At 28.1% G+C, this 13802-nt stretch overlaps 2 protein-coding genes and 1 non-coding gene across 3 annotated transcripts; 2 read left to right on the top strand and 1 right to left on the bottom strand.

The window, feature by feature from the left end:
* Positions 1-428: 428 nt before the first annotated feature.
* LOC125820020 (uncharacterized protein At1g76070-like) lies at positions 429-1264 on the bottom strand. Its single transcript, XM_049499438.1, has one exon. The coding sequence runs from the start codon at positions 1201-1203 to the stop codon at positions 466-468; it is 738 nt and encodes a 245-aa protein (XP_049355395.1). The 5' UTR covers positions 1204-1264; the 3' UTR covers positions 429-465.
* A 4172-nt stretch (positions 1265-5436) lies between these two features.
* LOC125820506 (U6 spliceosomal RNA) lies at positions 5437-5541 on the top strand. Its single transcript, XR_007442522.1, has one exon. It is a non-coding gene; the product is annotated as a U6 spliceosomal RNA (small nuclear RNA).
* A 5959-nt stretch (positions 5542-11500) lies between these two features.
* Positions 11501-12000, top strand: LOC125819998 (E3 ubiquitin-protein ligase ATL23-like). The gene has a single exon (XM_049499412.1). It carries the CDS (start codon positions 11558-11560, stop codon positions 11960-11962), a length of 405 nt encoding a protein of 134 aa, XP_049355369.1. The 5' UTR covers positions 11501-11557; the 3' UTR covers positions 11963-12000.
* Positions 12001-13802: the final 1802 nt, after the last annotated feature.

The raw sequence follows: 13802 nt of genomic DNA, 5'->3' as shown, positions 1-13802 counted from the left end.
CATATTTTGCGTGTTAGATTAATTTAAATTTTTATTTTTATTTTTTTCGTGAAAAGTGTAATTATATTATATAACTAAAATAACATTTATATTGACATACAAAATTAAATATCGCGATTCTTCCGTGGTCGTTGTTGACTTGGCTTTTATTCCTTATTAGACCAAGAACTTCCTCAAGATTCAAGAACACTAGAATAATAAGATCATCAAACATATGCAAATTCGATTGAAGAAAGAGAACTATCCCTCAAAAGTTTCCATTTAATTAGAAAAACAGACGAATAAATCAAACTTCAAAAAATTCCACAATGAATTACACTATCATTATACGTAACTTAACTTTATTTATCTCATTCTCATACTTTTAAAAGAATGAATTTTAATTTACAACATATCATACATTACTAAGTAGAAATTAAAACAAAAACAAGAAACTAAAGGGAAAAATAAACAATATGAACTTATCTAATATTGCAATTGAAGAGGCTTAGGTTGGACCATAGTTCTCCTTTTCCATAAATTAATTTCCTTCCTTGGCTCCAAACATATAGTTGTTCTACTTCTACCTAATAATATTGGACCAGAAAAAGGACTAATTTCGTCATCGTCACTGAATTCTCTATCATCGTCTGTATAATACTTACGTTGATCTTGAGGTGTAATTTGTATCGACCTCCAGTCAAAATTGGTCAACGGTTCCCTACCACTAGCGAACCGTTGCATTTGACTCAAACAAGGTGCTCTATCAGGAAGCTTACAAATAATATTTTCAACTGCAACATCTGATTTTCGCCCCGATATCAATTTCGATTTGCCACCAAACATACTACCAAAATTAGACATCGATTTCTTCATAACGTTTTTTCGTTGATTTTTACCGGTGCTTGTTTTTTCACTACTTCTCATATGATTCAACGTCTTCTTTTTATTATGCTTGATTTGCCCCATGCATGATATTTTAGGCGAACCGGGCTCGGATTTTCGACCCGAAACTTGATGGGCCGGAATTACTGGTATTATTGGGCCTGTAAATCCTTTATGGTGGTGATTTTTGTGATGATGTTCTGCTGCTAATCTTTTTTCTCTACTTGGACTAAAAGGTGCATGTGCATTTTGTAGTATAAAAGCAGCTGCAGCTGCAGCTTTTGGTAGTAATTTCAAGATTGTAATTTTCTTCTTTGATGACTTGCATGGTTTCTCCATGAGTACTCGCTTCACGACCTCGAATTATTATTCACGAACAAATTTGGAAAAAAATAATAGAAAGATTTGATTCTTACTTTAGATCGAGCCGATGTTGATTCAAATTTTGCTTCTGAATGAAAGATTCTGACTTTGTAGATCGAGTCAGTGCTGATCCAAATTCAGCTAGTTAATTCTCTTTAATTTTTTGAATGAAAGATTTGATTCTGACTTTGTAGATCGAGTCAGTGCAAATCCAAATTCAGCTAGTTAATTCTCTTTGATTTTTCTGAATGAACGATTCGATTCTGACTTTGTAGATCGAGCCGGTGCAGATCCAAATTCAACTAGCTAGTTTTCTTTAATTTTCTGAATGAAAGATTCAATTCTGACTTTGTAGAGCCTGATTCAAATTGATCAGCTAGATAGTTTCTTTATCTCTAAGTTTGTGTATGTGATACACACATGACATAAATATATATAGGTGAAGTGGGGTTGGATATAGTTGGCTAGAGAAATAGTATTATTTATATTAATTATAATAATAAATTAAGGTGGTTAAAAAGGGTGGGGTTATCATTATTGACCTTGCCATTAAGACTGAGGAAAAGAGTGAGAAGAAGAGGTTATAATGGAAAATAAATTAAAGAAAGTAATTGTCATATTTTTAGTATGATGTGAGAAAATTTTAATGATATTTTATTATTTTAAATTTAAAACTTTAATTGATGTTGATATGTATATATATTTTCAAATCAAATGGTAGAACATGACTTTCATGACTAATTTGTTTATAATTATTTTGACTATTTGCACCATGCATGTCATTTGTTTTAACTAACATATATAAATATTCTAGTCAATATTGCCAGTACCCCTTTCAGAGTCCTAACTTATCCTATTAATATTACCTACCTAATCTTTATTTTTATTGGTTAATTCTAGTAATTTTGAGTTCTTCAATAATTGATAAACTGAAATTTTAGTTTTTATGATATTTGATTAAGCTTATTTAATTTTTAATTATTTTAAATGTTCATTTGTAAATTTTGTTATGAAAATTCATAATTTTCAGAGTTATTAATTATTTCACCATTTAACTATCATGGTAGTATGTTAAACTTGAAATATTACTTCATATTTGAGATAATATACTTTTAAAAATCGGCCAATTTTAACATACTTTCTACATAATTGAAGTGATCAAAACAAACAGTTTAATTAATTGAAGATTAAATGTGTTATGTCGAGTCATATATCATAAAGACCAAAATTTATCCTCGCTTCCTTTTGATAGTGATAATTGATAAGGTGTGAACCAGTTGCACACATTTTAATTATTCCGTCGAAAACCTATTACTTCCTTCAAAATATAATTTTACTTGTTTTATTAATCGTTACGTCACAATAACCTTGCTACCTTATCAAATATAATTTAGAACAACAATTTTCAAGACATATATGTTAAATCATAAACTCAACCCTCAACTCTTACAACAATTAATTCCATCAAAAAATGAAAGAAGAAGAATCTAAGTAAAGAGCGATAGAACCCAAATAAATAAAAAAGGCAAATTAGTAAACAAAATATTTACTACATTATGCAAAACATATAATAATAATAATAAGTAACATATAATCGAAAGGGTCAAAATGAATTTAGAGGACCAAGCAAAAGCAATTTGACCAAAGCAATGGGACCTTGGTTATTTAATAATTATAATTAATGCACATTTTGGTCATGCTTTAACTAAAAGTCCAAAATTGCCGCTCACTACGTAAGATTAGTAGGAAACTACGTATGAAAGTGAATTGATCAACTTTTCCTTTGAATTTCACTATAGTTATCGAATCGTCTTAATTTTTGTGAAGTTATTTGATTGAATACAAAGTTTAAATAATAGATTAAGGAAAAGAAGTTAAAATAATTCATAAAAATATCATTTTATTAAGGGTAAAAAACAGAAAACTTAGAGTTAGATTGTTGTTATTATTAAATATGAAAAGATATCATTCTTTTCGAAACTGACTAAAAATGAAAAAGCGTTATATAAATTGAAATGGATGAAATATATAATTTTTCAAGTATTAATATAATCCTAAAAACAACATTACTAATTAAGTAATTATTGCTAACTACTCTATTATACACAAGATATAGTCACTCAATTGTTGACTTTATATTAGAAGTTACTCCTAATAAAGTTTAATTAAAAGAGATTTCAAAATTACTTGAAATTATAAACAAAGTTGAGTATTTTTATTAGAAGAAGAAACACAATTAACATAAATGACAGTAGATTTATTTTGTCTAATGATTACAACCCCCGTTATTTTACAAGTGGTAATACTTTAATTCAACCAAAAAAGTCTTCATCTCTTTTTTACCATCAGGTATTTTGAATTTATTGATCCGATTAATTTAAATATGCATTTTATAGGTCTATTTAAGTAGTGCTTCTAACAAACAAACAAAAAAAGATCATTCGCAAAATTATTCGAACATAAATTACATTAACATGTGATAACATGCACTATAATAAAAGGGACTTTTTGTCGTGACAAATTTTTCTTTTAACAATAATATTTATAGCAATAAAATATTTAGCGGTGATTGAGTTAATGTCATTGCATTCCAAAGTCACTAAAACCTGTAGCGGCATTAAAAAAGTATTGTTAACTTGTTAATAAATACAAATATTTATTATTGTCGTTAAAATAAAATAACAACAATTATATTATTGTCGTTAGATAATTGTCGCTAAATCCTTTATTTGTTAATTTAGGGGTGTTCACGGGTCGATTTGGACCGGTTATTGGTCAAAATCAAAACCAAACTAACTTAATCGATTTTCAAATTATCAAATCAAACCAAACCAAATATAATATACATTTATCAGTTTGGTGGTTATCGGTTTCAGTTTGGTTTGGTTCGGTTATTCGGTTATTAACCATACACAAAAATAAAAGAAACAATTCATTCAAAATGTGAAAAAAGTGACAACAATCCATTCAAAACAAAAAAAATAGTTAGAATGACTTAAATTATCGAACTTTCGATCACTGAATTTACTATCAATAAAGCTTAAAATTCACTATATTGGCCTAGAAGGAAGAGACAATAACATTTTCAGTCCCACAAAGAATTGTCATAGACACTCATATACATGAAATCAATAAGAAAAATGTTTTCACCTTGGGCATTCTTGCTTTCAATAAGTAAAGTTTAAAGAAATTTTAATGGAAACATATATAAGATCTTTAAAATTGTTTATAAAAAGAAATATATTAAGTATGTATATAATTCGTCGGTTCGGTTTGGTTATTTCTTCGGTTTTTTCGAATAAAACCATAACCAAATCAAATACTACCGATTTTCAAAAATCTAAAACCAACCAAACCCAAATAAAATCGGTTTTATTTTATCGGCTTGGTTTGGTTTGGTTTTTCAGTTTGAATCAGTTTTTATCCAAACCATGAACACCCCTATTTGTTATAGTGACAGATAGGGGTGATAAATGACCTTGAACGATTTAGGTTGAATTTGAACCAATCAAAATGAGTTAAGTTATTAAATGAGCAGATTAATAAAACGTTCTTAATTATTTAAGTAAATTGAATGAATCATATTTTTATGAACTAATTTTATCACGTTAAATTCAAATAGTTGGAGTATTTTCTTGGAAATTAGTTGTAAGTAACGTTGCATTTGGTATGCTTCGATGTGGACGGCTGACTAAATTTTCACTCTTAAACACGGACTGATATATTTTTTATATTATAAATAATATATAATTAGGATAGGGATGAAATTTTTTAAAATAAATTTTTAGCTTGAAGCCAAAATAATTTGGTCACACATTACAAAAGGTCAAAATTAACTTTTAGTTTTTGAAATTATTGCACCTTTTATTGTTGATAAATTTTTATTTTAGTTCTTCTTCTGATATTTCACTAAATGTATATATTCAAATTTTTAAGTAATTAAGATGGCTTTTTGTAGGACATATATTATATTTAAATTATTTTTAAAAATACACAAATTTAACATAATACATACTCTCCATAATCATTTTGCTTGTAAATTTGTGAAAATCACAACTTGAAACAAAATAATATATGTTTTACTTATTTGACAATTAAATGTTTGTAAAACGTGTTCTTCACATGCTAGAAAATGCAATAGATAACCTTTCCTTTTAAAAAAGAAGAAGGTGTGTTTCAACTTTCATACAGACATGTTTACAAACTGTAGTCCCTTCGGGACATCCAATAATATTGGAACGATACAAAGAATAAAATTAGCATGACTTTTGCACAAGAATAATACACACAAATCTAGAAATGATCGTTACGGAACTTAAAAAAGGCTTACAAGATTTATACTAGGAAGTTTATTTTATGTTGAGCATATAATTAGCTAAATAAAAAATAATAATCCTTTTTCCTAACAACTTAAGTTTGAATTAGTGTCCATTGAATTCACACTGCTTTTAAGGAACGTACTTAGATCCCATTCTAGTATTTGAGATTTAAAGATTATTTTCTCTCAAGATAAAATAGATAAATCATATTAGTATACCATAATTTTAAACTCAGTGTATAGTAAACTCAAAGACTAGTCAAATCACACTTCGAACTTACTATGAAAAAACTAAACATGGACAAATATTTATAGCCAGAAGATTGGGTTCAAACGAATAAATTTGGTTAATTTTATTTTTATTTTTTTATTCTCATGCATTTTAGTCATGTATTAATGTGAGAATCAATTTATTCAACAAGATCTATTCGAATAATGGTTTAAACACTTCCTCTCGTTAGGATATAAGACTTATTGTTGACAGATGTCCCATGCAACCTCTCGTGAACACCTATGCCCGAGAAACAAATTGTATATACCTTGAATTGAACTCGATCAAACGTGTAACAAAAAAATCATACAGAAACTTGGGCCCATTTTAATTATGGGCTTATTACTTAAGAGCCCAATTTATCCAAACTTCTTCCTTCACTTTTGTGGTTTTTGGTCCTAAAAACCCACCAAGTTTTGTTTTGTTAAATTTCAGTACTTCCTTTCTCTAAAACATATTAAAATGGTCCATGCGAACTTGTCTTACGTAGTTTTGATATATAGGCAAAATTGAGTCGGCATGCAATTTATTATTTTTACTTCTCCTGGGATCGGAGCTCCCATCTTTTTGCTCTCTTGGTGACTTAGATCGACGATCTTAGGGGTGTAGGTGGAGAGTGCTTATCATCTGAACAACCCCCTCTTATCTGACATGTAGAATTTCCATACACAAAAATGATGTTGCATACAATTTTTCCATTGGAAAATTAAGTCGTTCTTTTTCATAGGGCTTTAAAGAAAAATGTTATATATCATAATTGTTTAAGCAATCAAATTTCCTAATTTTGACAAAAACTAGATATTTTGAATGATGAAGTTTGTGATTTATATACATTTCATATTAGTCTTGAATATTAAGCTTTATTTTAAGAATGTTTGAGGAATTGAGATTACACAAGAAAAAAGAAGAAGATCTATTTATGATATTATTAATCTAACCATGTTGTAAAGCAACAAAAGAAATTATTGGTGGACTTCCTTGGCCAAATAGCTAGAACATATTGTGATATGTCTTAATCGACTGGCTAGTGGTATAATCAAACTCAATAATTATAAGTAATATGCACTATGTAATTAAAATTTATATCATCACTGTTTTTAATTGAGACGCAAGTTAAATTTCGTCTCAAAATCTTTTAAGGTTAAGAATAAAGTATCTCAAAATTGATGTATCTTGATTGTTAATCATGAACTTTTTTTATTTTATCTCCCTTTATATATATATATATATATATATATATATATATATATATATATATATCGTCTTTATAAATTTCCATTTCTATGTTGACACGTTACATCTTAAATATTGTGCTTTCTTTTTATACAAAATAACTTAAAGTTTCGACCCTATGTTTACTTTTTTGGCATATAGTTGGGAGTTTGGAATATGTAATATTATATACAACATTCAGATTTTATCTTTTTGATAAAAGTGTTACTCTTTAGTTTGATGCAATAGAAGTTGAAATTTGTGTGGATTCAGAATTAAGGTCATGATTTCGATTTTCATGAGTAACATATTTTATGAGACATGTGTTGATGAGTAATACCAATATATATCCTTTCTATGGAAAACCTAAGAAGGGGTTTGGGTGCTCGATGTTGGAATCATGATCAAAGCTTATTTGGTAGGTTTAGTTAAGCAATCAATTAAATTCATAAATGAAATTGATTTCTTGAAAATTTATCATGTCATGTCGAAATTGGGAACATTACAAAATAGAAAGTTTACTATAATACATCATGATTTGAGATTGAGCAACTAATTTCACCCCAAAAAAATAGCTATCTTATATAATCTTCATTTTATATATAACTGAGAAACTATATGGAGCCAACCCTAATGTTTGATCACGAGAATTATTCACTTTTTTCAGAATAATTTTTTATTTTATTTGAAAATCAATGTTTGGCCGATGAAAATTCTAAATTCATCTTGAAGTAGCTTTGAACATGTTTTCCAACTTCATCTTCATATTTCCAAATAAAGTGTTTTCTTCTCCATTTTGCAAAAGTCTAACCAAAACATTACTCCATCTTCGTAAGTTTCAAATAAAGTAAAAAATATTTGAAATCTATGACTTATTAGATACTACACTACTTATGCCGAGTGAATTAGATACTATACAACTTCTATCGGATAATATAATCCGTACAAAATTTATGTCAGACGAGGCAGAAATTCTTTAAATTTTTGCAAAAATCTCTAAGCATAAAAAATATTTCGAAATAGGGACAATTCATGCAAAAAACTTTTTTACATTTCATCATAGACCTGGATTCTTCTAAATTATGGAACAATTAAGCTTGGGCCCATCTTAACAACCTGGTCAAGTTTTATCCAGATAAAGAATATGGCCTTTCACTATTTTTTCAACTTTAAGCCCAAAACCAGACAAATAAACCAAGTCCACAACTAATATTGTATGTCATTTTAAGGGCATTATTGTTTTATTTCTCATTGAGTGTTCGGTACTTGTATTAGAGTTAAACTAGTTCAAATTCGCGCTGCTTAGGGCCTATTAGGAGAAAGTGCCCAAAACCAAGAGTTTTTTCTATATCTAAAGCTCGAAACTGACATCTCTAGATAAGAAAAGAGCAGCTTCATCCATTGCCCGTATTTTATGGGGTAGGGCATGCATTTTCGTTATTATTATGGATAGATACATTTCGTGTAATATTTGTGAAATTTCATTACATTTCGAGAACATTCAAATGGACAAATTACAACAAAGAACATGTTTGTGACATATACATGTAAGCCTTTTAGTGGATGGAATTATGGATGATCCTTTATATTAGGTGACTATGATTGGACAATAGTTTGGCTTTACTTGTAACTTTTATTTTATTTAATTCTACGTAGTCAAACATCAAATTGAAAGGCCAAAATGAAATGAAACGAACTTAAAAAATAGTGGGATTCATATAATTAATCTTTAACGTGTTTGGAATTGAGTCGTGGTTATAACAATAGTTATCATTGTTGATATGTTCTTGTATCATAACAAGTAAAAGATATATACAAGTAATTAAACGGTCTGAATTTGTAATTTGAAATATAACATAAGTTATATGTTATAATAGATATAGATTATTGATGGTAAATAGTGGAGTATATTATTTTTATATATTTAACTAACAAATATAATTATTTTAACCGGTTGAGCAAAGATGGAAAAGATATCAACAATGAGAATATGTAATCCAATTCATTTTACTACTGAATTTGATTTTTTCAATTTTAACTAATCAAACATGAAAAAATTAAAAGATATATTTTTTTTATATCGATCATACCTTTATTGAGTTGTGTCAAATAATTATTTGGAGCATTATAGAATGGAAAGAATTACATATAGTTTGGTCAAGCAAATCTCATCGAAAAATAAGCAACTCCACTATTTAAGATACTATTTTTTTTTGGGTACATCTATTTAAGATACTAATTACTAAATTTACAATTGGCTTGATTATTAAACTTATGATATAATTAAACTAGAATTTGTTATGTTATCATTAACGAATATCAAAATATTACCAAAAAGCAGCAAGTTATTGGAAGTGGATTAACTCTATTTTAATCTAAGAGCCTAACGTGACGATTTAATTATTCTCCTGATAAAACAAATCAATATTATCATCATTTTAGTGATAGGTACATTTAAGCTAATATATATATATTTGAAAATAAGCAAATTTTAAAGATTGTTTCATTTTAATTACGTTGTCAATTCAAGACATGGGTATAGAGAAAATCTTGTTGGAAGCATCACCATCAAACGTCAAGTGGACTCAGTAATGCGCGATCCGAATTAAGTCGGGGCTCTAATGTGGACTCAGGACACCAGGTGAGAAATAAAAAAAAGAAGGATATGTAACTAATTTACCTTAAAGAACAACTACGTTCATGAGTTACATTTTTTTTTTGGTATACAATAATAACTACAACAACAACAAACGAACAAACAAAAATCCTGTGTAATCTCACATGTAGGGTTTGAGTCGGAAGGATAGTCTTACACAAATCTTATTCTTACCTTAGGAGATAAAGAGACTATTTTCGATAGATCCCAACTCGTTGAAAAACATAACAAACCCAACAAAGGTGGTTGCTAAATATTCCGAGTATTATATTCGATCGTATTTGTTACGTATGTATTTGATTAAGAGTATACATTCTATGTATTAGTCATCATGATGTACACATATTTACTTGCACGATTATATTACTTAGCAATATACAAAATATAAATAATTATTAAGTGATATAAGTTGATAAAAATGGTAATTAACTTGTTATAATAGTTTAAACTATATTGATAATATAAGTATTTTTTTACTCTTATCAATATATAAAACATAAATTCTTTAATTAATTCACTGCTTAAATTTGTTTTAGTTTTTTGAGTGATTAGATTTAATTTAATTTGATAGAGTTATATTTAGGCACGTTTGACGTTTATAGCAAGCAAAACAAAAAAAATAAAAATGTTTTCCCAAAGTAAAAGTATTTCATTTTTTTTCCATGGCAAATGGTTTTGCCTTATTTTTATTACAACGTCACTTCCATTTTGAAAAGACAATCGATATACTATCAAAGATTTTAGATTTGAATTTTGAATATGAAGTTAACTTTAGGGAGCGTTTTATTTTTAAGTATAACTTTTGATACAAATATAAATTAATCAAATTTCAAAATGAATATCAAAGCGTGAGGGAAAAAAAAGGACAATAAACGTACGTTTAAACTCAGAACATGGAACTTGCAACTTTTATACTTTGACAAGATAATATATCTAATATGTTATTAGTGTAAGCTTACTTATGAAAAGTTTAACGATAGTTATCTTTTAGGGGATGTTCATATATTTAATATGGATCAACATCCAATTTGTAAGATCATGTTAAAAAATTAACTGTCAAATCTACTTATTAGTGCCTTTTTAATTCAATTTAGGTGACATTATTTATTTATAATTTATTTTTGAAAAATAATAATATATTTTTAAAGTTCTAATTACACTGAAGAGGTAAATCACACTAGGCAAGCCCCATCAGACTAGCTTGATTGAGAAAGTATGCAAAGGGGTTTCAAATTTGTAACCACCAATTTGGGAGATCACTTGCTCAACCAACTCGGTCATTCCTATAGGTATAATATTATAATATATTTAAGACCACAAATTAAATTTTCACTTTTTATTTCTTAAATAAATTATATACTAGTGTAAACCGAAATGACATGTGTACTAAACTCCATTGTAATTCCAATCATGTTACACATATAAATACAACACAATTTAAATTATACACATATAGAAAGAGATTGATTGTGATATATATCTCTTTAATTCATTGATCTAAAATATTTTGTATGCACCTAACTCACCACCAAGTATTTAAACCACTCATCTTCCCTTCTAACTTTTCTCATCAATTATGTTATTTTGGTACTCTTTTCACTTTTCAACCCTCTCTTCTTTTCTCTCCATCATTGCCACAACTATTATCAACACCCCCGTTAAAATAAATATACTTGAATCGTGCTGATATTAACCAAAAAGATACTCTCCTCGAAAGGTCTTGAAATAAAAAACCCTCTTCTCTTCTTTTCTTTCCCATCATTTCCACTATTATCAACACCCCCCTTAAATACATATGCTCGAATCGTGCTGATATTAACCAAAAAGATACTCTCTTCGAAAGGTCTTGAAATCGAAAACCCTCTAGAAAACAATGCTTTTTAGTGTGTTTCTAGCATTATTTCTTCCATGTGTTGGCATGAGTGTTGTTTTTGTGGTGTACATGTGTTTTCTTTGTTATGCCACAACAACAAGGCAACAACAACATCATATTAATCAAGAACATATAAAGGGTGTTAAAGAAAAGGGACTTTCTTTAACACAATTGGATAAATTGCCTAAAGTTAGTGGACAAGAATTGGTTATGGGAAATGATTGTGCTGTTTGTTTGGATGAAATTGAGAAAGAACAAGTGGCAAGAATTGTACCAGGTTGTAATCATGGTTTCCATATTGAATGTGCTGATACTTGGTTGGCCAAACATCCTGTTTGTCCTGTTTGTAGAAGTAAACTTGAGACAGAGTTGTTTGATACTACCAATGAAAACAATCCTTGCTAATGGGGATTGATATCAGGAATCGAACCCTCACCAGCAAGGTGAACGTTCAGATAGTCAACCAACTAATCTACTGAGATTTTCCTTTTCCTACAAGAAATTGTTGTGAGATGATAAGAGATTCAATCAAGACAGAGCATTTTTCTTGTGCTTCTTCTTCCTTCCTTTTAGTAAAGGTGTTCTATTTGCTCGCGGTTCATGTTTGATATCAGATAAAGCAAATTTTGATTTTCGTTTTTCTTGTGATGGACCTCGACGAGGGGGGGGGGGGGTACATATCGAGTATAGACCTCAGGTCATGTCTTTTAATTTTGGGACTATTTTGAATGTACAATGCAATTTCAATAGTAATATTCCGTTTCGGATTAAATTAATCCAAAAATTACTCGTAATATAATGTGTTATTGTCCTTTTAAATCAAGTCTGCATGATTTTTTCCAAAAAAATGTTTCACACCCTTAAGTATACTCTACACCTTATGTAACTTCTCAATTTCTACCAAACAAATAAGGCATTTCATGTTTGCATACTGAATTGATTAATTCAAATTCACGTTAGAATAGACTTAATGAAAAGGATTAATCAAGCTCCTTATAAAGGAATTCTTCATTTTTAAGACTTCTTTTCAAATACCACAAAGATTGCCTCGTGGATTTTTATTAATTATAAAAAAAAACCTTTAAAAAGTATTAAAAAAAGAATTAGACCTTACTTTACGAATCTTAGTGAGAATTTTAAAAAAAAAACAATCATCTCATCATATCCTTTTATGATAGATATAGTTTATTTTCATTAGTAATAATTAGTAGAAGCAAGATTTGTTTAAAAAACATGTCTCACTAGAAGAAAATAAAACATATAGCTTGTAAGTTGTTAGGGCATAATTTTCATCAAAAGAATTCAATATAAATAAATTATATATAAAATATAAAATTTCACTTTCTATATTCAGTATAATTTTATAGATGAAATTTAAGAAAGATAGAATATACGTAAATCTTATCTTTCATTCATAAAAATAAAATAAAAAATTCAAAAAATTCTCAATTTAAATAACGCATATCCGAGCATATGCATATATAAATTAATATTTTTTTGGGGGGACAGGCCCTACGGTACTATATATGTGGGGAATTTAGTGAAGCTTTGAGATTCGTCTAGTACCATCAAATGATAAAATTTAACAACTTTACACCTAGGTAAATATATTTGGATAGAATTTAACGTTTATTTTTTATAAAATAATACCATCAAATTAAAGATGAATGTGCCCAATCAATGATATGACATAATATCATAGTGGAAGTATCTTTTAATTCTTTGACGAAAAAGAATTACATCTTTTCTATAATTGATGAGTTGATTGCAATCAAGGGATATATCAACATATGAGCCATCATTTAGTTTTTTTTTTATGTGATGTTTGATATATATATTGAAGTTTGACTAATATAAATTTGTGCCACACTCATTTAAGAAAAACGCTATTTATCAAAGAGTTTTTCATATTCAAAACTTTTAACCCGATGTACTATGGCTAAAATTCTTTTTCCCCCTTTCTCAAAGAAGGATAGACAATGAGGTGTAATTCTTTTACTCTCTTCATCCCAATTTATATGACACATTTCGGATTTTGAGATTCAAATAAATCTATCTTTGACTGTAATTTTTTTATATATCTTTTAAATATTTTGAATTGCCAATTATTATGACTAATAGTATTTTTTTACGTAGTTTACAAATATATAAATTTCGTTTTAAAAAATTAAGGATTTCATGCACAAATATCACTTTGAAATAGCATGTCTCTTTAAAATAAATGTGCGAATTTTTCGATAAAACT

The sequence above is a fragment of the Solanum verrucosum genome, unplaced genomic scaffold (genome assembly GCF_900185275.1).
Source record: "Solanum verrucosum unplaced genomic scaffold, falcon-dt-bn FXZP01000229.1, whole genome shotgun sequence".
NCBI lineage: Eukaryota > Viridiplantae > Streptophyta > Magnoliopsida > Solanales > Solanaceae > Solanum > Solanum verrucosum.
Note: the sequence above shows the minus strand (reverse complement) of the source record. Positions and strands in the feature narration are given on the sequence as shown.

Bases quoted from the DNA above. Each gene is read 5' to 3' on its own strand.
- LOC125820020 (XM_049499438.1), bottom strand. From the start codon at position 1,203: ATGGAGAAACCATGCAAGTCATCAAAGAAGAAAATTACAATCTTGAAA.
- LOC125819998 (XM_049499412.1), top strand. From the start codon at position 11,558: ATGCTTTTTAGTGTGTTTCTAGCATTATTTCTTCCATGTGTTGGCATG.